The 22,695-nt window shown below is 59.3% G+C and overlaps 1 protein-coding gene across 12 annotated transcripts in view; it reads right to left on the bottom strand.

Annotated features, from left to right (window-relative positions):
- Window positions 1–22,695, bottom strand: part of MCF2L (MCF.2 cell line derived transforming sequence like) — a 142,797-nt gene that overhangs the window by 12,915 nt on the left and 107,187 nt on the right. For all 12 annotated transcript variants that reach the window (XR_004626835.1, XM_034665490.1, XM_034665493.1 and 9 more), the window contains 16 exons: window positions 16,172–16,291; window positions 13,674–13,790; window positions 13,061–13,210; window positions 12,064–12,188; window positions 10,888–11,002; window positions 7,803–7,922; window positions 7,345–7,536; window positions 6,736–6,927; window positions 6,080–6,239; window positions 5,371–5,441; window positions 5,095–5,171; window positions 4,542–4,608; window positions 2,988–3,103; window positions 1,385–1,454; window positions 301–393; window positions 107–199 (listed from right to left, as the gene is read on the bottom strand). Coding sequence is in view for 11 of the 12 variants with exons in the window: in XM_034665490.1 (XP_034521381.1) it covers window positions 107–199; window positions 301–393; window positions 1,385–1,454; window positions 2,988–3,103; window positions 4,542–4,608; window positions 5,095–5,171; window positions 5,371–5,441; window positions 6,080–6,239; window positions 6,736–6,927; window positions 7,345–7,536; window positions 7,803–7,922; window positions 10,888–11,002; window positions 12,064–12,188; window positions 13,061–13,210; window positions 13,674–13,790; window positions 16,172–16,291 (1,878 nt within the window). In the remaining variant the exon portion in view is untranslated. The remainder of the gene's footprint in view (window positions 1–106; window positions 200–300; window positions 394–1,384; window positions 1,455–2,987; window positions 3,104–4,541; window positions 4,609–5,094; window positions 5,172–5,370; window positions 5,442–6,079; window positions 6,240–6,735; window positions 6,928–7,344; window positions 7,537–7,802; window positions 7,923–10,887; window positions 11,003–12,063; window positions 12,189–13,060; window positions 13,211–13,673; window positions 13,791–16,171; window positions 16,292–22,695) is intronic.

Below are 22,695 nucleotides of genomic sequence, written 5' to 3'. Positions count from 1 at the left end.
GCGGGAGCAGGGGTGGGGGGTTTTTTTTTTTTTTTTTTTTTTTTTTTTTTTTTTTTTTTTTTTTTTTTTTGGGGGGGATGGGGGGCTGGCCGGGCGGGCAGCCCACCTTGAGCAGCAGCTGGTACTTGGTGATTCTCTGCACCGGCTTGAGCAGGTAGGAGTCCAGGCTCAGCTTGTGGTCCAGCTTTCTCTGGCACTCCTGCAAGCCCAGAATGCCCACTGAGACCGCCTCACAGTCCCTGTGTGCGAGTGCACTGGGGAGGGAGACCGCGCGCTCCTCAGGAGGGCCCCCAAACACACCTGAAAGAAGGGGCAGTCGGAGCACTGTCTCCACAGGCTCTCGGAGCGCGGCTTGTTCTGACAGTACTTCTCGTATATCTGGAACTCCTCCATCTGCCCCGGGGACAGAGCGCGTCAGGGGCACAGCCCGTTCCCCTCCTCCATCGCCCACGCCGCGTAACAAACCCACCAGGCTTCGCTCCGGGGCTTCCTCGGTCCCCGCCTTTACACAGACCGGCACCACTCCGCTGGCCTTTTGCCATGAGAATAACGGACTAAAATCAGTGCTAACTTTCTCAAGAAAGAGCTGGGTGCTCAAACGTGCGTGTGCACGGAGCTGCCCGCAGGTTTGTTAACACACAACGCCACTGGGGGCTCTGATTCGGCAGGTGTGGGCTGGGACCTGAGAACCTGCATTTCCACTAAGATCCCAGGATGCTAGTGCTGCTGGCCAGGGCACCCACTTTGACAACCACTGACCTCCAGCGTGACCCCTCCCCCCAGCTCTCAACAGCACCGAGAAGCATCCCCAGCGACCAGACGGAGTGGGAGCAGAAATACGGCTCCTCCTCCTTCCTTCTGACTCTCGACCCCAAGTCAGGCTGACGTGTCTTGACCGCCATCTATTACATCGTGAAAATGACCTCAGCTCAGCTACGATTTCCATGTTGGGTCAGCTCGCAGCGCACCGTGATGGGCCTGAGAGGAGCGCCCCATCCTGCTCCCACCGCTTCTCCCAGCCCCGGAAGGAGCTGGATGTCAGCCGTGTCAAGGAGGAAAGGGAGGCGACCCGACCCAGGCCCACTCGTGCGGGAGGGCTGGTGATCGGGGCAGGGCCAGACGGAGGCAGCAGCTCGAGGAAGTTCAGCTAAGTTCAGCTGCGAGGTCTGATGTGTGCAATCAAGACAGACGCTTTCTAAGTCTGGCTCTTCTGAACCAGTTATGGGGCTTTAGATAAAACGGAGTCAGGCAGACCGGGAACATCTGCACTTTGTGATTTCAGTGGGTTAGAAGGAGACCATGATACGGTTTCAAGTCATGATTGTTTTATGCGGTAATTTTAACAAGGAAGGCATGGCAAAGCGCACATTGAGAAAACACATACCCGTTCCAGGAAACACCTTCCAACCAGCTCTGGGCAGTCTGTGTAGTCTTCCAGTTCCCTCAGGAATATTCTAGACAGAGCAAGTTCGCCTTAGGTCACATGAAGAGCAACCCAGAGGAAACACCAGTCACATGTGAATAGACATGATTTCCCAGGTCACGTTTATTTCTAACTCTGGACAGTCAGGACACTGTGAGCAGGGCCCTGCAGCCCAGGCCGGGCACTCCTGGGGGCCCAGCTGCAGCAAACTCAGGTTGGAGCAGACCTGACCCCTCTGCGGGTTGCTTCAGGTCGCTGGTGTTCCCACAGAAGTTAGGACATAAGTCAAGCAGAGAAAGACAATTATCATATGGTTTCTCTCATCTGTGGAACATAAGAACTAGGAAGATCGGTAGGAGAAGAAAGGGATAAAGAAAGGGGGGAATCAGAAGGGGGAATGGAGCATGAGAGACTATGGACTATGAGAAACAAACTGAGGGGCTCAGAGGGGAGGGGGTGGGGGAATGGGATAGACTGGTGATGGGTAGAGAGGAGGGCACGTATTGCGCGGTGCACTGGGTGTTAGACGCAACTAATGAATCATCGAACTTTACATCAAAAACCAAGGACGTACTGTATGGTGACTAACATAATATAATAAACATTAAAAAAAAAAAAAGTTAGGACAGGGAGGAGGAAGCAGGTCCAGCTGTGAGAGCCCCGCCCACACTCAGCGAGCTCTGCCCGTGCTGTGTGTGTGCACTGCAGCGCCTGGGCTCAACCCCGCCTCCAGGGAGCACTCCCCGGGGTCAGTTCACAAGCACTGTGGCTTCCAGCCGCCGGCGGCCCAGCACCGAGGCCGGGGCAGAGCCGAGGATGCTGAGGGACCAGGCCACCGGATCCGTGCCCCCTCCGTGGAGAGGGAGGGATCGGGGTCTGGTGGCAGACTGGTGCCTCGTCTATAAGCGAGTGGGTGACAGAGGCTAGTGACCAAGGCTGAGAGCATGTGGTCACACAGAAGTCCCAATCGCCCCACAAGCCCCGAGGAGGCTTTCTCAGGACACGCGGGTGCGTGCTGTATGTCCGAATGCCCCCCGTGCATCCTGCGTCACCTCCTCACGTCCTTCCCCACAATGAGGACCCAAGGGCGGGTGGCCGCAGGAGCACTATTCCTACTTCCCCCAAAGCCATAGTGGCCACAGACGCCCTTGCGAGGGGAGGAGAGGGGGCAGGAATGTCTGCCGTTGCCTCCTTTTCAAGGACGAGCTTGGGAACAAAACGGGCCTTGCTGAGTGCTGTGGCTTTGACGCCACCCCAAAGAGCCAAATGCACAACTGAGCAGGGCCGGCCGCTGCCGGCCACGCAGAAGTGGGGGCCGCTCCTATGTCCTCAAAGCCCCAGTGCTTCCTGGTGGGGGGATGGGCCACCTGTAATGGCCCGGCGGGTGCCTCCCACCTGAGCCCACTGCTCCGCGGCAGCCCCTGAGAGCCTGTCCCCTGGGAGAAGGAAAGGATGCTGTCCACCCGCAGCCACAGCCCAGGGCCTGCGCGTGGTCCAGCTCCCTGCGGGCAGTGGTCTCGGAGGCAGACCCCACCGCACAGGTGTGGTCAGAGGAGGGCCTGACCTGTTATGAAAGTGGTAAATCTCTTCCATGTTTCCAAACAAAACGTCCTTCTTGGTTTGGAGGCCTGGTGACACGAGGTGGGCCATGAGCGGGTTATCCAGCTCTGCTGCGTAGCCCTGCGGAGGAGGGGGCAGGTTGGGAGGGACGCCGGGCTCTGGGATGGGTGCTGTGGGCTGTGAGCAGGTAGGTGACACCACTCGGGGTTTAGAGAGTGAATCCACCCTTATCTATTCACCGGCCATTTCTGAGATCGCCACGCTGACATGAGCACCAAAAAACGTGAGTGAACCAATATAGCATGTCTTTTACGGGTTGTGGGGGGGAGTTCCATCCTTTGCCTTTCAACCTCTTAAAACTCATTTAACTGCTATGAAGGAGAGAAATCTTATGCGTGCTCCTTGAAGACTCATTTAAATGTCTACACCCCTGTAACCACCACCCAGACCAAGATCCAAAACATTCCAGTCCCCACAGGCCCCCTGCCTTCCTGAACAGCCCCCAAGTCCTCCACTCTGCTCCTCCACCCAGACCAGGCAGCTCAGCTATTCCTTTACGGGAATCACACACAGTCCTGTTTGACTCCTCCTGCTCTTGCCACTCTCCCGGGTCAGCCACGCTCCCGGGGTCAGCCACGCTCCGGGATCAGCCACGCTCCTGGGTCAGCCATGCTCCCGGGGTCAGCCATGCTCCCGGGGTCAGCCACCCTCCGGGGTCAGCCACTCTCCTGGGTCAGCCACGCTCCCAGGGTCAGCCACGCTCCCAGGTCAGCCACGCTCCCGGGGTCAGCCACGCTCCCGGGTCAGCCACCCTCCGGGGTCAGCCACGCTCCCGGGTCAGCCACCCTCCGGGGTCAGCCACGCTCCGGGGTCAGCCACGCTCCGGGGGTCAGCCACGCTCCGGGGCCAGCCACGCTCCGGGGGTCAGCCACGCTTCCGGGGCCAGCCACGCTCCCGGGGTCAGCCACGCTCCGGGGGTCAGCCACGCTCCCGGGGTCAGCCACGCTCCGGGGGTCAGCCACGCTCCGGGGGTCAGCCACGCTCCAGGGGTCAGCCACGCTCCGGGGCCAGCCACGCTCCCGGGGTCAGCCACGCTCTGGGGGTCAGCCACTCTCCTGGGTCAGCCACGCTCCCAGGGTCAGCCGTGCTCCGGGGTCAGCCACGCTCCCGGGGTCAGCCACGCTCCTGGGTCAGCCACCCTCCGGGGTCAGCCACGCTCCCGGGGTCAGCCACGCTCCCGGGGTCAGCCACGCTCCAGGGGTCAGCCACGCTCCGGGGTCAGCCATGCTCCCGGGCCAGCCACCCTCTGGGGCCAGCCACGCTCCGGGGGTCAGCCACGCTCCCGGGTCAGCCATGCTCTGTTCCTTGCTACTGGGAGCAGGTTCCGGAGCAGATGCAGCTGCATCTCCTTGTCCCTGGTCCCACTGAGGGACACGTGATTTGTTGCCAGCTTGGGGCCGTCTGAGTAAAGTTGCCACCCTCCTCTCACTTTGTGTGTGGGGTGAGACGGCAAACAGGCTCAAAGGGGCACCCTGGCCGTCCCCCGGCACAGGCTCACCTCCAGGACACACAGCAGCTCCTCCACGTAGACCCGTTCCGTGTCCAAGAGCTCGTTCATCACATGCCTGTGAGCAGAGACGCGTTAGACCAGAAGGGGCGCAGACAGAAGACCCCCAGCGCGGGGTGGGTGTGGGAAGAGGAGGGGTCGAGAAAGGGAAACGGCACCAGCCCGCGGGCGTGGTGCACAGAGGAGCCAGGGAGCCGGTCAGGGGCGGTGAGCACTGCTACACACCAGTCTCCAGTGAATCCCACGGTCTCATCACCTGGGGCTTGAACAGGGGGGGACACAAGCCATTTCTAATCACCAAAATCCTGCCTGAGGATCCAGGGACAAAAGGCTTTTCTAGAGAAAACCAGTTTTTTCTTGGCTCTGGATGTGGACGTGCCACAGGGACAGACGCACTGCACATCCTCACGCCGAGTGTGCACTCCGTGGCACCCGCGTTGCAGTGGACGCGGACAGATCCGGGCCTGCTGATGTTCGGACACCCTGTGGCCAAAGGCTGAGCTCTGAGGGGTGCACTCGCCATGTCCGGACCAGAGCCACTCACCTCCTCAAGATGGCCAGGCTTTCCTCCTCCTCTCCTGCGGAGCTGCTCCGGCCCTGCCGGCCCTCGCTCATCTCACTCTGAGGAGGGGAGAGCACGCGGCGCATTGAGCTGAATGTGAGAAGGTGCAGCCCTACGTCCTGACTTCAAGGAGCCCAACCTCACTCCCCGCTGGGGAGGGATCTGAGGTCCCACGGCACGGGCGGGCCAGGGGGAGCCAGGCGGGGCTGGACCGCGAGGAGAGCAGCCGTGGCAGGGTGGCCTGGACGGCAGCCTCACCTTGGCCCTCCTGTAGGGCCCTCTCCGGAGCGCGCTGCTCTCAGAACTGTTCTCAGAGCCTCTCCGGCTGCCTGGTTTGGGAAGAAATGAAGAAGGAAGGCGTGGCTTCGTATCTCGAGCCTGGAGGGGCAGACTGCACCTGGGAGCTGGGAGGCCTGGGACTGTTGCAGGAACCGGAGTGAGCCCCGCACCCCAGGAGGGGAAGGAGAGCCGAGGAAACGAGGAGCAGAGGAGGGCGGGTGGGAGACAGGGCAGTAGGAAGATGGAGCCCGGGCTAGGCGGGTCAGTGCACACACGGGGCCCAGAGGCCGCGGGACCGGGGGTAAGGTCTCCTCTAACGGTTGCCGCGTGCTGTGGAGATGGCGGGTGGGAGCCAGCTCTCCAGGGTCTCACCAGCTTATGGCACATTCGCCAAAGCCCTGACACGGACGGCAGGCGGACGCCTCCCCAGAAGGGGCTCTGGGGAATGGCGTGGCCACGTGCTCGGCCTCCGAGGAGGAGACCACTACAGGCCAGGGCCGCCAGGGGCTTTAGGCTGCAGTCGGAGAACTATTTTGGCAATAGCACTGAAGACAGATCAGCTGGGGCAGAGACTGGAGTCAGGGACGAGCCCCTTGACGGCCAGTGGACGGCACACACCGGCTGCGTGCTGATAAAACTTTATTTACAAGGGCCGACCGTGGCCTGGAAGGATGGTGATGGCACACACCTGGGGAGGGGCAGGGCGATTTCGTGAGCGCCTCTGGCCGGGGTGCCACGGGCTGCACGGGCCGCGTCTGCTTGGCCGCCAGCTTCTTCAGGCTCGCCTGTCTGCGGTGGAACATTTCCTCCATGCCCTCTTGCTTCTGGAAGACCTTCTGCACATGCTCCTGAGGGGACATGGTGTATGGACTCATCAGTAAGAGACGCCACCAATTTAAGCAGCACGCCCTCCCACGAGCTTGGGACACCGTGCCACAGCTGCCGCACGGCAATCCTGCATGCGCACCCTGGCTGCAGACGGGAGAGGTGGGGCTCCTGGGAATAGGGGACTTGAAGCTGGGAGGAGAGTCAGCTGGAAAGGAGGGACGTGAGGCCACCACGGGTCTGCGGGCCCCTGGAGGAAGGGTGCGGACAGCTGGCTGGGTGGGAGTGGGGCACCGGGGTCCGTGTCAGACACAGCAGGGCTCGCAGGAAGCAGGGCACCCAGCAGTGGCTGTTCCATCAAGAACACGCTCCTCGGGGGGAAGGACCCTGTGAGGGAGACGCTGCAGGAGGGGGAGCTGAGCCCCCGGACGCCCAGGACACTCTCAGAGCTCACGCCGGGATTCTTCCGTGCGCCCCGGAGTGACTCCCCGCCGTCCGCACAGGCCCGGCTACACGTACCCTCAGGTCTTTGGTGAGGATGGGCTCGTAGTCCTGGTAAATTTTACTGAGCTCCTGGATCTTATTCTCCGCACCAGTCTCTAGGAATTTCTCGATTTCCTGCAGGGCCGCCTCCGCGCCGTCCTGGGACTGGCACTTGTCCACAGGCTGAGAGGCCAGCAGGTAGATACCCTCGTCGCACCACTTCATGGACTGGAGGCGCCAAGCGGTGCAGAGGGAGAGGAGGGCACCGTCAGCGGGGGTGTCTTGGCGTGTCTGGGAGGCGTGCTGTAACCGGGCCCTCCAGCCATCCCACCCACGGCCTGCCACTGCCACGCTTCTGGGAACTTCTGCGCACGGCTGCATGGCGCCCCAAAGCCACACACATAGCCCGGATGGGACTCGTTCACACAAAGAACGTGCAGGGAATTTACCGCCGGCTGGCTTTGGGCCTTGGAAAGACTTTCAATTGTGGCAAGGGAATTCTAGAAAACGGGCAGCCGTGACTGGCTGGGGCTCGAGGAAGGCCCACAGACAGCAGCGCGCAGGGCCCACTTCCAGCCCGTGACTGCGGTCCACGGGGAAGGAGTGGGCCACGCGGGAGCAGGAGGGCGTGGGCATGGGGCTTACCGCTTCCAGGAGGCTGTGCAGCTCCAGGGACTTGCCCAGTAGCCCCCGCCGCCTCTCCACCTCGGCTGCGAACTGGTCACAGAGGTGCTGGAGCTCGTGGCACTTGGGGCGGATGGAGTCCACGGCATAATGCTTGCTGTCGATGAGCTTCTCGCCCTCCAGGGACAGGGCGCGGGCCCTCTCTACAGAGGCCTGGGGAGACAGCCGCCCGGACACACAGCTCAGCTTGTGTTTGTGAAAGCAAGCCGCGTGCGACTTTCTGGGAGGGACCCGTGGGGGTGGGGGTAAGAGTGGGAGGGCGGTGGGTGGGGCCATGCTGCCATGCCCCACTCGTGGACGTCCCCCACCTGATGGTGAGAGGGCCCTCTTCCCGTGCCTTTCCAAGTGACCCTGGTGGTGCCGTGAGCACCACCCCCAGGCCGTCCCCTGCCCGCACCAGCCCGCGTCCCAGTCCTCACGCTCGACTTCTCCTCAAAGCTGGCGAGGTCCTTCAGGAGATGCTCTGCGTGCGCCAGGCTGTTGCCCACGTCCGTGAAGGTTGCTATCTTCTGGGCTGATGCGTCTAAGGAGCCTTTGACCTGAAACACAGGAGGGGCAGGAGGCCCAGGCCCGTGTCGGGTATGGAGGCACTGCCCAAAGCAGGACGGGCAGGCGCGGAGAGGAGCCAGGTGCTTCTCAGGAAACAGGGCAGAGGGACACATCCTTAGAAGTCATACCACCTATGGGACAGCTGTCATGCTGGTGAGAGCAACGCTTGCCTTCTAAGACTGGGAACAAGGCAGGAATGTCCACTCTCACTACTGTTAGCCAGTGCAAGACAGCAAAATAATACACACACAGAGAAACAAGAATACAAAGAACCAAAAGACTTAGAGATGGAAAAGGAAAGAATCAAGTTGTCCTTGTTTGCACATGACCTAATCATCTGTGTAGAAAACCCCCAAAACTCTACAACACAACTCACAGAATAAGTGAGTTCGGCAAGGTTCCAGGAGACTAGATAAACATACGAAACTCTGTTGTATTTGTACGTATAGCAATATATGAACGCCAAAATTAACAACACCGACACCTGCTTAAAGACGAAATCCTCGGGTACAAATCAGACAGAACACATACCAGTCTGGTTTGTGGAAAACTGCACAACCTTGTGTTCCTTGATTGCAAGACTCAACGCAGGAAAGACACTGACTCTCCCCAAATACAGATTCAATACAGTTCCTATCAAAACGCTGGGAAAACTTCGCAGATCTGGACAAATTGTTTTAAAATGTATGTGGAAAGGCAAAGGGACTGGAGGACCTCAAACGATTTGGGGAGAGGGAGGCGGTGCGAGGAACGGTCCACCTGATTTCAAGACTTAGTGCACAGCCAGAACCAGCAAGACTGGTGTCAACGATGGACGGACGGATGGGACGCAGACCCGGGAGCAGACCCAGACGGATATGCCCACCGATTTTTGACAAAAGGGGAAAACCAGTCCAATGGAGAACAGATAGCGTTTTTGACAAATGCTGCGAGAGCCCCTGGAAACCCAGAGACTAAAACTGAACCGTGACCTGATTCTCACCCTACCCGAGAGTTAACTCAAAATGGATCAGGGCTTAAATGTAGAACTATAAAACTTTTAGGAAGAAAAGCCTAGGAGAACATACTTGGGACCCAGGATTTTGGATGGATGCCAAAAGTATGATCCTTAAAAAAAACCTGATAAATTGGACTTTATCAAAATGAGAACCCTTGCTGTGTGGAAAGCCCTGTCGGAGGATGAAGAGACGAGGGACGGACTGAAGAAGGGATTTTCCAGCCACACGTCCGACCAGGACTAGGACCCAAATCCCAGCAGTAAAACCCCCAAACCCAAACCAAGACTATCTGGTCAGAAAATGGGCAACAATGGGAGTAGAGACATTTCACCGAGAGGATAAACTGATGACCGGTGAGCCAGGAAGGCTGCTCCGTGTCACCAGCTGCAGGCGGGACGGTAAAAATAATGCCGCCAAGCCTCACACGTGCCGCTGGGCGCAGAGGTGCAGGTGCGGCGGGAACAGGCCAGCAGCTTCTCAGAAAGGTAACATGCGGCAACCACGACCCACACCTGCACTCCGGAGCTCTTACCTCAGAGAAACAACAACTACGTTCACACAAAAAGCCGTACGTGAATGTTTATAACAGATTTTTATGGTAGTAAAATCCTGGAAACAGCCCAGATGTCCTTCAACAGGTGAAGGGTGAAACCGTGGCTTCCCCGCACCCCAGGACCCTAATGACTCAGCAGTAACAAGAGTGGACTTTGAACATCTGCGCCGATTCTGCTGCATGAAGACAGCCAGGCCCAGGAGGCTACCTATGTATGACCCCATTTCTAGAACATTTTTGAAACGACAGCATGTGGAAACAGCAGATCAGTGGTTGCCAGGGGTCCAGGAGAGGGTAGAGTAGGAGGGGACGTGGGTTCAGGAGGGCAGGGGGTGGGTGGGGTGGGAGGGAGGTGTGTCTACAAGAGGGAAACCCAGGTCTGTGTTGGGGCGGATGTTCCGTGTGCTAACCGCGTCAGCGTCTGCACTGAGATCCCGAGCGTGGTTTGGGAGACGTGGCTCTGGGGGAAGCCGGCTGGAGGGTACGTGAGGTCTGGCTCGTTATTTCACAACTGCATGCAAATCTACACCTGTCCGTCAGTCTGTCGTTTGGTGAGCCTGCCTCCACTCCCCGAAGGAGGAGACGAAGGATGATCTTCTGCATGTGCTCCCACGGTGCTGTTCACACTGGAGGGCTGGGGTTACCTCTCTGGTCCCAACCAGGGAGGCTGGTTCCCCGTGCGCCCCCGAGGTTCCACACGTGCTCAGTGAGTGCTACTGAACCAATCCCATATTTCCTGAAAGGTGATGTCTCAGGACTCTGGGGGGATCGGAACGCTTGGTTCTGCTCACCCGGCCATTACCTGCGGCCTTGCAACAGCACTAGTGCTGGAGTTCATGTCGTTACTTATTTCTCGCGCATTTGAGATCCGCCCACCCCCCTGACCAGAGGGACCAGGAGAAATGTTCTGTGGCAGGGTGAGAGCACATGCACGGTTCTGCGTGCTCCCTCGCATAAACACATGACCAACGGCTTCCGTGGAGTCCCGTCGAGACAATCACCACCACGGCCATGCGTCACTTCCGCAACCGCTGTGCTGCGGCGTCCAGCGGACGGTCACTCTCAGGTCTGTGTGCCCAGGGCCCCATGCCAGGCACACAGCAGGCGCAGGACAAGTGCATGCCGGGTGAGGGAGCATGCAGGCGGCTCCTGGGCTCACCCACAAGGAATGCACGCCGACGGCAGAGAGCGGAACCTGCCGTGGCAATGGCTCACCTGCCACACACTTCAAGGTCCGGTCCCACCGGGTCCTGCGGCTCCATGTGGCACCCAGAGACCACCGACTGCCACGATCACCTGGGCAGCTCGGCCCGCAGTGGCGGGTGGATCTGGGCCACCTCTCTGGCTTCCTGCGGCTGGAGTGCCAGGTGCCCGCTGCCAGCTACCCCTGCTCCGGCCACTCACCTCGCGGAAGTCCTGCTCAAAATGCCGGAGCTGCAGACACTGCTGGAGTTTCTGCTGGTGCTTGGCCCAGAACTCATCGAAGGCGGCCTCAGTCTCGTTCAGCTGGGCCAGGAGCCTGCGAACAGGACAGGCTCGGAATGGGTGTGCGACGCAGGGCGTGGGCTCCGTCTCCAGTGGCCGCCTGTCTACACCCTCGCCACCGCTCTCCAGCACTAGACGCGGGATTCGCAGGCCCAACTCTGCCCGCAGGAAAGGCCTTTCCGAGGCATAGTGGGGCGTTCCCTGCCGGGGCTGCTGTCCCCACACCTGATTGCAGGGGCATGCCCGCGTCTACCAGGAGCCACACGGTGAAGGGCTGGGCTGAGCGTGTTACAAGCCAAGAGGTCAGCAGTCTGGGCTTCTCACTTCTAACATTGGTCCGAGGAGGGAGGGTGCAGTGAGCCGCCACCATTCACTGACCCCACTCCCAGGCCAGAACCCGTGCCGGACACCCTTACGTGGGGTCAGCTCAAGCCTCCTCTATTCCTCACTTCACATCTGCATGGGGCCCGCATCCCCCTGGGGCCACCCCCCATCCCGGGCACAGAACACCTGCCCGCTGAGTCAACCGCCACCTAGGGGGGACAGAGTTTAAGAATCCGCCTGGTCTGGGTCTGGGTCAGCCTGTGGTGGCTGGGTGTCGCCAGCAGGCCGTCCAACTGCTGGGTTCCTGTGTGGGCGCCTCCTCCCTGAACAAGGACCTGGCCTACGCGTGGGGCTGTGGGCGTTCCAGGGCGCTGGGGTCAGTCTGCATGGCTCTCAGGCAGCCGGAGCCCAAGGAGGACATGCACATTGTCCCCTGCCCACTGAAGGCCCTGGGTCTCAAAGGCATAAGTCAGCCAGATGGGCACAGACAGGTGGGTGGGGAAGGGTGAGGGCCCCACAAAACTGCAGGACCCTGGTGCCACCAGCTCCCTTAAACGTCCCCCATGCCTGCGGAAAAGAACCTTTGCTCTGAGACGGCTTCCTCTCCGGAAGAGCTGCTCTCTTTGGGGTTTGGAAGAAAAGCGTGTCAGCGGTAAGGACGCGTGGTCCCTTCGTTTCCCGTTAGGATGAGGTGATGGGGGCCCCTGGGTCATCCATTGCTCTGTCCTCAGCCCAGGGCCTACTGCTCCTGCCCCTGGCCCGGGCCCTCACCTCTGCACGGTGGTCTGGTTATCGAGCTGGTCCTGGTTCAGGCTCTGCTCTCCACTCTTGGCCAGAGGCTCCCTGATGTTTTCCAAGATGCTCTGCCCTTCATCCAATGCCAACCTCATGTCCTCCTGCAGGGACAGCGCAGTGCCTGGCACCCTGGGCTCACTCCCACGTTTCCCTTAGAGCTGCCAGAGGACGGCAGGCATCTGGAGACTCCTCCGGCTGTGGCCAGGGCACAGCTAGGGCTACGGGTCACTTGGGACAGGGGGAGGAGGTAAGAGACTAGGAGGAAACCAGACCTCTATGTGCCTGCTTCCGTGGTGTCCTCACTGCCAGGAGCGAAGGGGTGTGCGGGCTTCTGGGGGTGGGGCCATCCCTGACCCAAAGCCACACCCCGCCCAGCACAGGCTCCCCGGGGGTGCTGGTGGGGACTCGAGGACGGGGGGCTGGCTTACGGATGCAGTCCCCCAGGTCAGCCCACTGTCCCCCACCTGCTGTCTGGGAACCATGAGCAGATGTCCTGCCTTGCTTGTGCTAAAAAGCAGAAGCTCCTGGCGAGCAGCCCAGCCGTCTGCACAGTGAAGGAACCACTCAGAGGGGGGATGCTAGCTCCTGGCGGCTCTCAAACCTCATAGCACTCAGGCTGACGGACAACGAGCCACTTTTTTTATATATATTTTTAAAGATTCTATTTACGTATTTGAGAGCGAGAGAGCACAGAGGAGAGTGAGAGGGAGAAGCGGACTCCCGCTGAGCAGGGATTCTGATGCAGGGCTCCATCCCAGGACCCCAGGATCATGATCTGAGCCGAAGGCAGGTGCTCAACGGACTGAGCCACCAGGCGCCCCACGAGCCACTTTTAAGAAGCACGTTTCAGTTCTCCTTGGAGAGCTCGCCGGCTCACAGGCACCAAAATGCCCCTTTGAAATGGCTCAGGCCGGTCTTGCCTGATGCCCATGGGTCTCTTTCCCTTCCCGTCTTGCACAGAAGCCACACGTACCTTCACTTTGTCCTTCTTCTCCGTGTGCGCGAAGAGCACTGTGCTCGTCGACTGCACGTCGTTGGGCAGCTCCGTTTCGGCCAGCTCGGTCCCGAAGGACTGCAGCATCTGAGCCGTCTGCTTAACCATGAGGGCGAAACTTTCGATCGCCTTGGGGAGAAGGAGAGCACCATCACCAGGCTGTGCTCACGTGCCGCCTGGAGAGCCGGCATCCAGCGCGGAGCCCACAGGCCCTCCCGGGAGGGGGCAGGGCCCGCATCGGCGGGTGGTCCCTGAGCCTCACCACCTCTCCAGAAACGTACCGGGCATTGTCTACACGGGTTCTCATCAGCCAGAGTCATTCTGCGCTGTCTCTCCCCCACCCGAGGGGCTTTCCTTTCTGTTCTGTTTCTGAGCCCAGAGAAAACCACTCCCAAGCTTATTACTCATGTTGTTTCTTTAGATGACTGAGGTCCACTGAGACCATCTCCTCATTCTTGGGGAACAAAACTGAGGTTATTGGGAACATGTCTTTGGAAAAGGCAGTACCGTCATGCAAAAGCTATTCAGCGGATCAAGCCAGGATGAGGGAGACCCACAGCCTAGCCTGCATGCGGCAGCCGGAGGGACTCACCGTGCGGTGACACAGCCACCTGGTGTGGCAGTAATCCAGGGTCCCGCCCAGGTCCTCCGTCAGCTGGGACTTGTCGATGTAACCATGCAATTCTGGTACTGAGCTCAGCATTATGACCTAGAGGAGGAAAGATGCCGCCCCCGTGAAGAGACCGCCGCAGACGGGGAGCAATGCTCTCCCGCCAGGCACTAATGGCGGCAGCGTGGACAGGAGGCATCTGACTTTGGACCCGGGCTTAACTCCCGGCTCTGCCACTTCCAGGCTGCTCGACCTTCTCTCTGTGTCTCAGTGTGAAATGGGCCTGTGATGACAGATCTCAGCACTGATGGCAGGCGTTCGAGTCCCGACAAGAGCTGAGCACACAGCCGACCCTGGGTGTCCCACAGGTGCGCTCGGCCCCCTAGCAGGGGGAGCTTCTGGCGGTACCTGAGCTGCACTCGGACCCGAAAGGACATTGTTTCATCCCTATGCCCACGGAAGCCCAGTGGGGTCACCACAGGCACCAGCAGACCGTCAGGGCTGTGTCCTTCCGTGGGCCCCAGGAAGCTCTTCCCACAGGACTTGTCTGTGTCTCTCGCCCTTTCTGGGACATTCTGCCCATGAGTTCTGGATAAAGACACAGCCCTTGCTTTGTAAGCTGTTGGACAGACGCTTGAGAGGTTTAGGCAAAATGGCATCGCACAGTATCTTCTGTACTACTGAACGCCATATTAGTTTAAAGCACGGGTTCTCGCCCGGGCGGTTCTGTCCCCAGGGGACGCCTGACAACATCTGGAGATGTTTCTGATTGTCACAATGCGGGGGTGCTGCTGAATCCCACCCCCGCGGGACAGCCCCACCACAGAGGATAACGCAGCCCAAACTGTCCATGCTGCCACTGAGATCCCGTGAGCCACGACCTTCACGCAGAAGAGGCTGAAACGTCCCTGGAGGAGGGCAGCGGTCACGGCAGGGAGGACTGTCTGTCCCTCCAACGGAACTGTCATGTGCTTCCGGGTAGCCCTGTCTCACCACCCACGTGACCAGAGCCTGGCCCCCTTCCTCATGACCTCTGCGTCTCGGCTAACCCTGCACGTGCTTCGCGTGCGTTTCATCACGACAGAAAAGGCGTAGGGACCGTTTCTCTCAACATTTTCTGTCCACCACGAGGTCAGCACACAGCACCGAAACCAGACACTTTGCTAAAATGAACACATTTTAACAATAGCATTCTTGAGAGGATGTTTCCTACAATTTTAAGGAGTTATCTAAAATGGATCAGTGAACTGAAGACTCCAGCAATGATTTTTGTGAAGCCCGTTTTTGAGAACTCATGGATTTGGCCCAATAGTGCCATTTGCAGGGGAGGCCGCTGTCCTTAGGACAGGCCCCCGTCTAGTTGCCTTGGACACGTCTGTGTCAAGCCTGCTGTTAGCGAGGTTCACTTGCCCCGTGCAGGGACCAGCTGGACGTGCGGGGGTCACGAGGCTGGAGGAGGCCAGGCACAGTGGCTTTCACGCTGGGACACTAGCGTCCAGCGGTGTCTCCGTGGTTCTGTCCTTACCCATCCCCAGGAAATGGGCCGTCAGAAATGAAGGCGTCCGGCGCTACCAAAGGTGAGTGCACTGGTCTTCCCAAGACCCCGAAGCCCATGGTTTAGGGCTGCTGAGTGCGACTTGCCCACAAGCTGGGGATGCCTCACTCGTGGCTCCTAACCACGCAGAGCACCCGCCATCCTGTACACGGAGGAAGAGGTGCAGACCTCACGGACAAGCACCCCCACGGACTCTCAGATTGGCAAACACGATCTGGTAGGTACTATCGGGAGCTTACACAAGGTGCCGGGGTCTGGCCCTGTATGTTCTGGTCCTCTTCACAACAGAGAACAAGTGATTTCCTGGAGAACAAATGCACCCAGGACGGGGATGCGCTGCCTGGCGGCCCCCTGCCCTGTGCAGCTCCCAGAGGAGCTGGCGAGACCCCAGCAGACTTTGCGGGAAACAGGTTTCCTGGGGGCACCGTGTAAGGGACCTACACAGCCTTGTGTTCTCAAGGATGGGAGCTGGTGGCAGGGAGTGTCCTCTTGGGGGCCACCCACCCCGCTGGTGGCTCCCTCTGCAGGCCTGGGGACACCGGACCCGTTCCCCTGGCCCCTGTCTTGTCCCGGCACCAGCAGAGCCTGGCTATTCCTCACTAGGAGGCTGATGATGGCGCTCGGCCTGTGGACTCTCTTGTTTTCAGCCTGAGCCTCGCTCAGTAAGAATGTTCTAGACTCGTGGCTCTCCCACAGGGCCTGCTCCTCCACAGCAATCCGTCTGAGGCACAGCGTGGATGCGCTCTCCCCAGGGAGCGGAAGGAGGGAAGGACCGTGAGAGAGGACCAGCAGTTCCCGACGGTCCACGTGGCCGGTCCGCCTGCCGTGCTGGGGGTGGGCCCCGACCGGGGGCTCCCGTTACCAAGCGTGGGTCCAGAGAGCAATGACACCCACCCACCGCAGAGCGGACGCGGGACATACTTACGGGCACCTTCATCTTGAAGTCATCTCTATTGAATTTGAACGCAAGGTCAGAGAGAGTCCTTTGGAAAAACCCCGTTGGGCGCAGAACCAGGACGAGCTGGAGGTTTGCTGGGAAGGACGCCTGCAAGACAACAGAAGGGCTGTGGGCAGATGTGCAGCTGAGTGCAGGGTCCTCAAGAGCCTGCTGCTGACAGCGCGGTCCGGACGGGGAGGACATCACACGGGAACAGAAGTGGCTGCTGACACCAGGCTCTGTAGAGACAGCCCCCTTCTTAAAAGAAAAGGAGAAGGTCACACTGCTGCAGCAAACACAGGACGTGCATTATCAACTGTGAGGTCTAAAGCCTTGTTTCAGGCTGAACGGTGTCCCTGCAAATTCACACATCAAGCCCAAACCCCAGTGACTCAGGATGTGACTTTTTGGAAACAAGGTCTTTATAGAGCTGACCAAGTTTGTGTGAGGTCATTACTGTGGCCCCAAAGCCAATATTCCTGGTCCTTATGGAAGGGAGTCACTTGGGCGCGGACACATAGGAGATGCCGCGTGAAGACGGGGGACACGTCTACCAGCCTAGGAGCTCCAGAGATCGCCAGAACCCTCCAGAACCTGGGAGAGGGACAGCTTCTCCCTCGCGGCCCCAGGACCAACCTGCCGGCACCTTCACCGTGGACCTCGGGCTCCAGGCTGTGAGCCCGTGACTCTGCCATTTCCAGCCCCCTCTGTGTGGGTGCTTTGTGAGGACAGTCCCAGGGAACTAAGACACTTGTCAAATGAGAGCAAAGTCACAGAGACACACGGATGCATTCCTAAGGCCAGGACAGAGGTAAGCCCCCACCCCGCGCACACGTCTTCAGATAAAGTTACGTGAGTACGTTCTCCTGGCTCTGCTTCAAGGCGCGCGACCTCGGGCAACCTACTTGCCTCCCTGTGCCTCTGTTTCCCCATCTGTAACGTACCTTCCCCGCACACACTCCTGACGCACACGCAGCGGACCGTGCTTGCACGAAACCGCAGAAACGAGGCGCGACAGACATTTAGTAAAAGCCTATTCTAGGCGCCGATGATTTCTAGACGCTGATTCCCGGGAGACCCCATTACTAAAAGGAGACATTCTGAAGGAACTCAGTTTGGTTTCTGGCTACCCGGGCCGAACGCAGCTGACACATGGTGCGCAGCAAAGAACGGCACAGCCTGGAACAGACAAAGCAGCATGGAATGCGACGGGAGACCCTGCTGTGCCCACGCGCTCTGCAGCTCACGCCTCCGTGTGCCTTAGCGTCTTCACCGTCCACCCGCCGACGGACGCTCAGGCTGCGGCCACACCCCGGGGCCCCTCACATCCACCCTGCTCTCGGCAGGACCGGCGGACAGGAGCCCCGGGGCCAGGAGCCGGCGGTGGAGCTGCCCCGGCCTTCTCCCCCCGATCCGCCCCGTCCCATCCCGGCAGGCGTCCCTGGGAGAGCCTCACTCGGGAACAGAGACACGCCCGTCAGTCTTCGTGAGGCCCTGGCAGCGGGACCTCAACAACATGTGTGCATGGGCGGGAAGGTGTCACTGCCTAGGTGCGGCCCCCCCCCAATGCCCTGTGCCAGCGTTGCCCCTAGCAGGGGACGCCCCTGGACGGCCCTCAGGCCCCGGGGCCCCCTCAAGTGTCGGGTCCAGTGGGTCTCACAGGGGCTGGAGCCCCTGGGAGAAGCTGGTGCTGTAGGGGCAGGGACCCCATGACAGTTGTGCTCCTGGCCCACATGCCTCGGGGTTGCCCAGGTCAAAACAGCTGACGATGGGGTCCTGGCCTCACCCTCAAGGCCTCAAGGCTGGATATGCACTGAATGAACCCCCGGGGACTCTGAGGCCGGGCCTGATCTCCACATGACAGCAAGTCCGTGGAACAGAAGAAGAGCCAGGAGAAGGGCCTTGACCGAGGTCTGGACCCGTGGGCACAGGGTGACCAAGGCTGGAGCCTTCCTGGTGGCCAACGACCAGTCAGGGCTCGGCCCACACCCCGGGCTCTCCTGGTTGCCCCTTCCTCTCGGGCCTCACAGCCAGTCCCAAAGCCTGTGCACTCTCCTTCCAGCTCCTGTCCCGGACTCCCCACCCCTCCCCTGAGCAAGCTCCGCATCCCCCCACCCCCCCAACACTGCCCTGAGCCTGTTTTCCTCGGAAGTGCCACTGTGACCCCTGTGAGTGTCAGCTGAGTCATGACACCCTCCTGAGCAAACCTTCCAGAGACTTCCCCACTCGGCAAACAAACCAGAGGCCAGAGCCCGGCCCACAGTGGCCTCCCTGACCTCAGCCCTGCCCCGCCTAGCACCCCTGGTCCCGAGGGCCTCACTCCACAAGGAAACTTACATGCCCCCTGCTTCTCTTCAGGTTCGCCCCCCAACACGTGGCTCCCATCCCTGCGTCTCTGCTGCACGTGCCCCTGACCCAATGACCAGCGACGGTCCTGGGGGGGCCCGCCCCTGGCCACCACTCGGGGGCCACAGCAAGCGCCTCGCCTTCCCTCGTGGTTTCTCTGGCATCTCTGGCCGCCTGCACACCAGAGCCCGCTGTGTCTGGGGATGGTCCGGCGCTGCCTCGTCGGGGTGTGAAGCCGCCACCTGCACTGGTGACTCTGGCTGTCTCCGGCCCTGTGCCCTGGCCTTCTGGGGAGGGCCCCCCACACCTGTGGGGACCGTCGTCCCCAGAGCCCCCAGGGCAGTGCTCACACTCGGCCATCGGCGGCACCTGGGTGGGCGGACAGTCGTGCCCTCCCAGGGGTTCCTGACATGTCTGCACAGCCACTGCAGCCCTGGGGGACAGGACGTGGGCAGTGGGGCATGGAGGGCTGTGTTCCAGCACCTACCGGCCCACTGCAGCCTCCACATTGGGCCACGTTCACCCGCTGGCCCACAGCCGGGCCGGGGCACCCCGAGGGCACCCGTATGCCAGCAAACCTGGCTAGGCGCCTGCAGTGCAGCCAGCAGGGGACTGTGACTGGAGCAGCCCCTCGAGCAGGGCTCCCATCCTCGCTCCGGTTCACGTGGGCGGCCCCCACGAGGTTTGGGTCCTTTGAGCAGAAAGGAAATGACTCAGAGGAGCAGCGGTGAAGGTCGGAGGCCCCGCGGGCAGATTCTGGGTCACCTGTCCACGTGGGGGCTGCGAGAACCTCCCACCAGCATCTGCGAAGCTGGCCACCACTATTTAAGGAAAGCTCCTTATGAAAGTCTCCCCCAGAGGCGACAATGAATCATCTTCTCTAAATGTCAATATCGCTTTCATCGCCCTCCTTCACTCCTCTTGGCGGGTGCGCCGCGAGGACAAGAGTGTGGACTTAGCGGAGGAAGCCGAGCTGTCCTGCCGAGATTTCACTTGGGTTAACCCCGCGGGCAGTGGGGGCCGCAAGCGGCCGGAGGCGGGAAACACTCTCTCCCCGCCTTCTCTCCACTCTGGTCTTTCTGATGCTGCATCTTCCTGAATCTTCCACGAAGGAGGGCAGCTGAGAGACCCCGGCCGCGCGAGAAGCCGTCACTGTTCTACACAAACACGTACTTTGAACACAGGAGCTGTAATTAAACTTCCCCTGGGCTGGAATCAAGTGTACGTACGAAGAGCTGGAAAAGGACCAACAGTAACGTTTTATTGTACAAACAGGTAACGGGAAGGAGGATTTGGGATGAGGGCTACAAATTTCCTTAGCGATCGCAGAAGGCTTGTGACAGGTTCCGTAAGGTCAGATGATATCGTTTACTTTCCGACTTCGGAACGCTCACAGTGTGACGGCCATACAAAGCCATCTGGAGACAGAGAGTGAAGTGGTTTCTGGATAAACATCCTAGAGGCTCCTGTGTGTCCAGTGTCGCCTCCACCGGGAAGCCCTCCTGGGGCTCACACCGCTCCTGTCTTCACCTCCGTCGGTGCTCGGCACTTTGTGCTTAGACTCTAGTAAGTGGCACATGGTAGGAGCTCACTCCCTTGTTTCATGCAAGGTTATTTTGCCACGTGTAGAATATTTACCAGACGACCTAAAGACCCCTGCACCCCGGGACACTTCACGTTGCACCTTTTCTGCACACGCGGACGGCACTGGCCTCACAGGCAGAAACCACAGTCCTGCCCCATGTGACTGAAAGCGCCTTCAGCGCAGGCTCTGGGACACGGATGGGCTTGAATCAGGCTAGCTCAAGACGGAAGTCCGTACGCTCCATTACGAATGCCCATATACTCACACGCACGCTCGCATGTGCAGGCACAGGGCAGGTGGGCTAAAATGGGAAACGGAGCCCCAGGGGAGCATGCTTGGGTGTTTTCCAAAAGACACCTTCGTCCGCGGACAGTGCAGACTGAGCCAGCGCATCCTCAGCCCTGGGTCTCCCTGTTTGCCCCCCTGTCCGCCGGCTGTGACCACGACTGTGACAGATGAGCGTGCCCATAGCCCCCAACACCCCCACAGAGCTGATGCAGGAGACAGGGCAAGCCTGATTTTAGGGACTCTGGACTTTGGCTCCTTATTTTTCTATTCCAAGCCAAGCTGAAGGCTTCCAGGCAGAAACAACACCTCGCAGCAGGCAAGGCACCGCTAGGGAGCTGGCACGCATGGTGGCTAAAAATAGCCCCAAATGATAGGCTGTTATGCACATGCCACATCGCACTCGGGCGGCCAAATGCATCTGGAGATGCAGGCAGCCTCCATACCACCGGCTTGCAGCAAACTGTGGCCCAGGCGCTCGGGGGGACCGTCCCGGGGGCAGCGCGTAGAAACCCTGTCAAGGGTGCTGGGCGGGCTGGCGTTAGCTCATGGCTTCCCCAGAGCCCCCCAGACAGAAGCACAGGCCCACCGAAGCTGGCGGTCCAGGTTCACAGCCCCAGCTGGCAGCGCCAGTGGGTCGACTCTGTCCCCACCCTGCTCTCCAACATGGGGACAAGAGTGCCAGCTCCGTCTCCCACCTCCTGTCCCCACCGCGGAGCCATGGTGGAGGTCCCACCCCCACACCCTGGCTCAGAGATGGACACACGCAGGGCAATGGGCCTGGCTCGTAGCCTCCCGACCTCCCTGCAGGCCCGCTCGGTGTTGCCTCCAGCACCCCCCTGTGTGTTTGCAGCTCTGCTCACAACCTGTGTCACAGCATCTGTCAGCTGTCTGCACCCCACTTGGCTGCACACTTTTGCTCATTTTCCCGCTTGTATCTCCAACGCCCCAATCCCGCACAGTGCTGGGCACATAGCAGACTCTCAATAAACATGCTCGAAGTATGAGCAGATGTTTGGGCATTCGTGGGACCAGTAAATTCATATAATAAAAAGAATTGGAGTTAAAGAGAATTTTTGACAACTGTGCTGGGAAAACATTAACTTCTGGGGTTTCCAAACCAATACTGGGGAACCCCAAGACTTATGGGAAAAAAGAAATTCTAAAAACTTTTATTTTTATGGTGTACAAATTTGTGCAAAAATATTAAAACTCAAACACCAACTTTTCAGTTTTGATTTTTACAAAACAAAGGTTCAAAGATGAGCCAGCATGCTTTAGAAATCTACCTGGTCGTGAAGTCAATGACACAGGAAACCAGGACGGCTCTTGGCAGGTAGGGGCTCTGCGCTCCTGGCCCAGGTCTGCTCCGGGCCACATGGCTCAATGGCAGGGGGCACCCACAGGCCACTTCAGTTCTTAAAAATAATTTGTCTTTCCTAAAAAACTATCCCGTATTTGGGGACACTCCTGTGTCTAACCAGGTGACAGATGGCCTTGAGAGACAGTCATGGAGAACCTATCTCATCTGGGGCCTGGGCTGGGTGCCTGCCCCGTGAAGATGGGCTAGACTTCTAGGAACCCGTGACGTGTGGCAGGCGTGGCCGTGCCTTCCAGGGCGGGAGGCCATGTGGAGCACTGTGCCGTGGGAGGCTGGGAGGCCGGAGGAGAAAGAGGAGCGGAGGCTGCCTGCCGTGCTGGGACGAGGGCCCTCCGGGGACAGGCGTGTGTGCAGGGGGACAGGAAGGCAGTTTCTGGCACGGAGGAGATGCCCGTGACCACCTCGGCAAAGAGCCTGACGCCTGAGACCGCCGCATCATGATACACTTGAACGTGCGTTAGATCAGGGCTGGATAAACGGAGAAGATCTGGAGAGATGATTTACATTTGAAAAGCGTTATTATAACAGTGTTACCTTCCGAAGCGATGACATCCTTGACAGAGAAGGTCTTGGTATTCAACCCAGGACCAACGTACTGACTTGAGAAATACTTTTCTTAAGTCTATTGTGCATCTGACCGTGGTTCTTACAATTTAATTCTTAACTTGGCTGCCATGTGACATCACATGCAAACTTCCTTTAAAATTTAAAATAATGAAATGGACACATTGGCTGTTAACTGCTGATGACATGTCAAAAGGGCTTTGTAGGCTTCAGGGGATTTAAAACAGAAGATAATTTTATAACAAGTCTATTTCTCTTGAAACATTTCAAAATGTTTTCATTTGTTTCATAAATGATGGCACGGAAGTGTGTGGGGGTGGGGACGAGGGGGAGGAACATGTGTGGGGGTGG

The sequence above is a fragment of the Ailuropoda melanoleuca genome, chromosome 7, assembly GCF_002007445.2.
Source record: "Ailuropoda melanoleuca isolate Jingjing chromosome 7, ASM200744v2, whole genome shotgun sequence".
Taxonomy (NCBI): Eukaryota; Metazoa; Chordata; class Mammalia; order Carnivora; family Ursidae; genus Ailuropoda; species Ailuropoda melanoleuca.
This window is presented reverse-complemented; position numbering and strand designations above follow the sequence as displayed.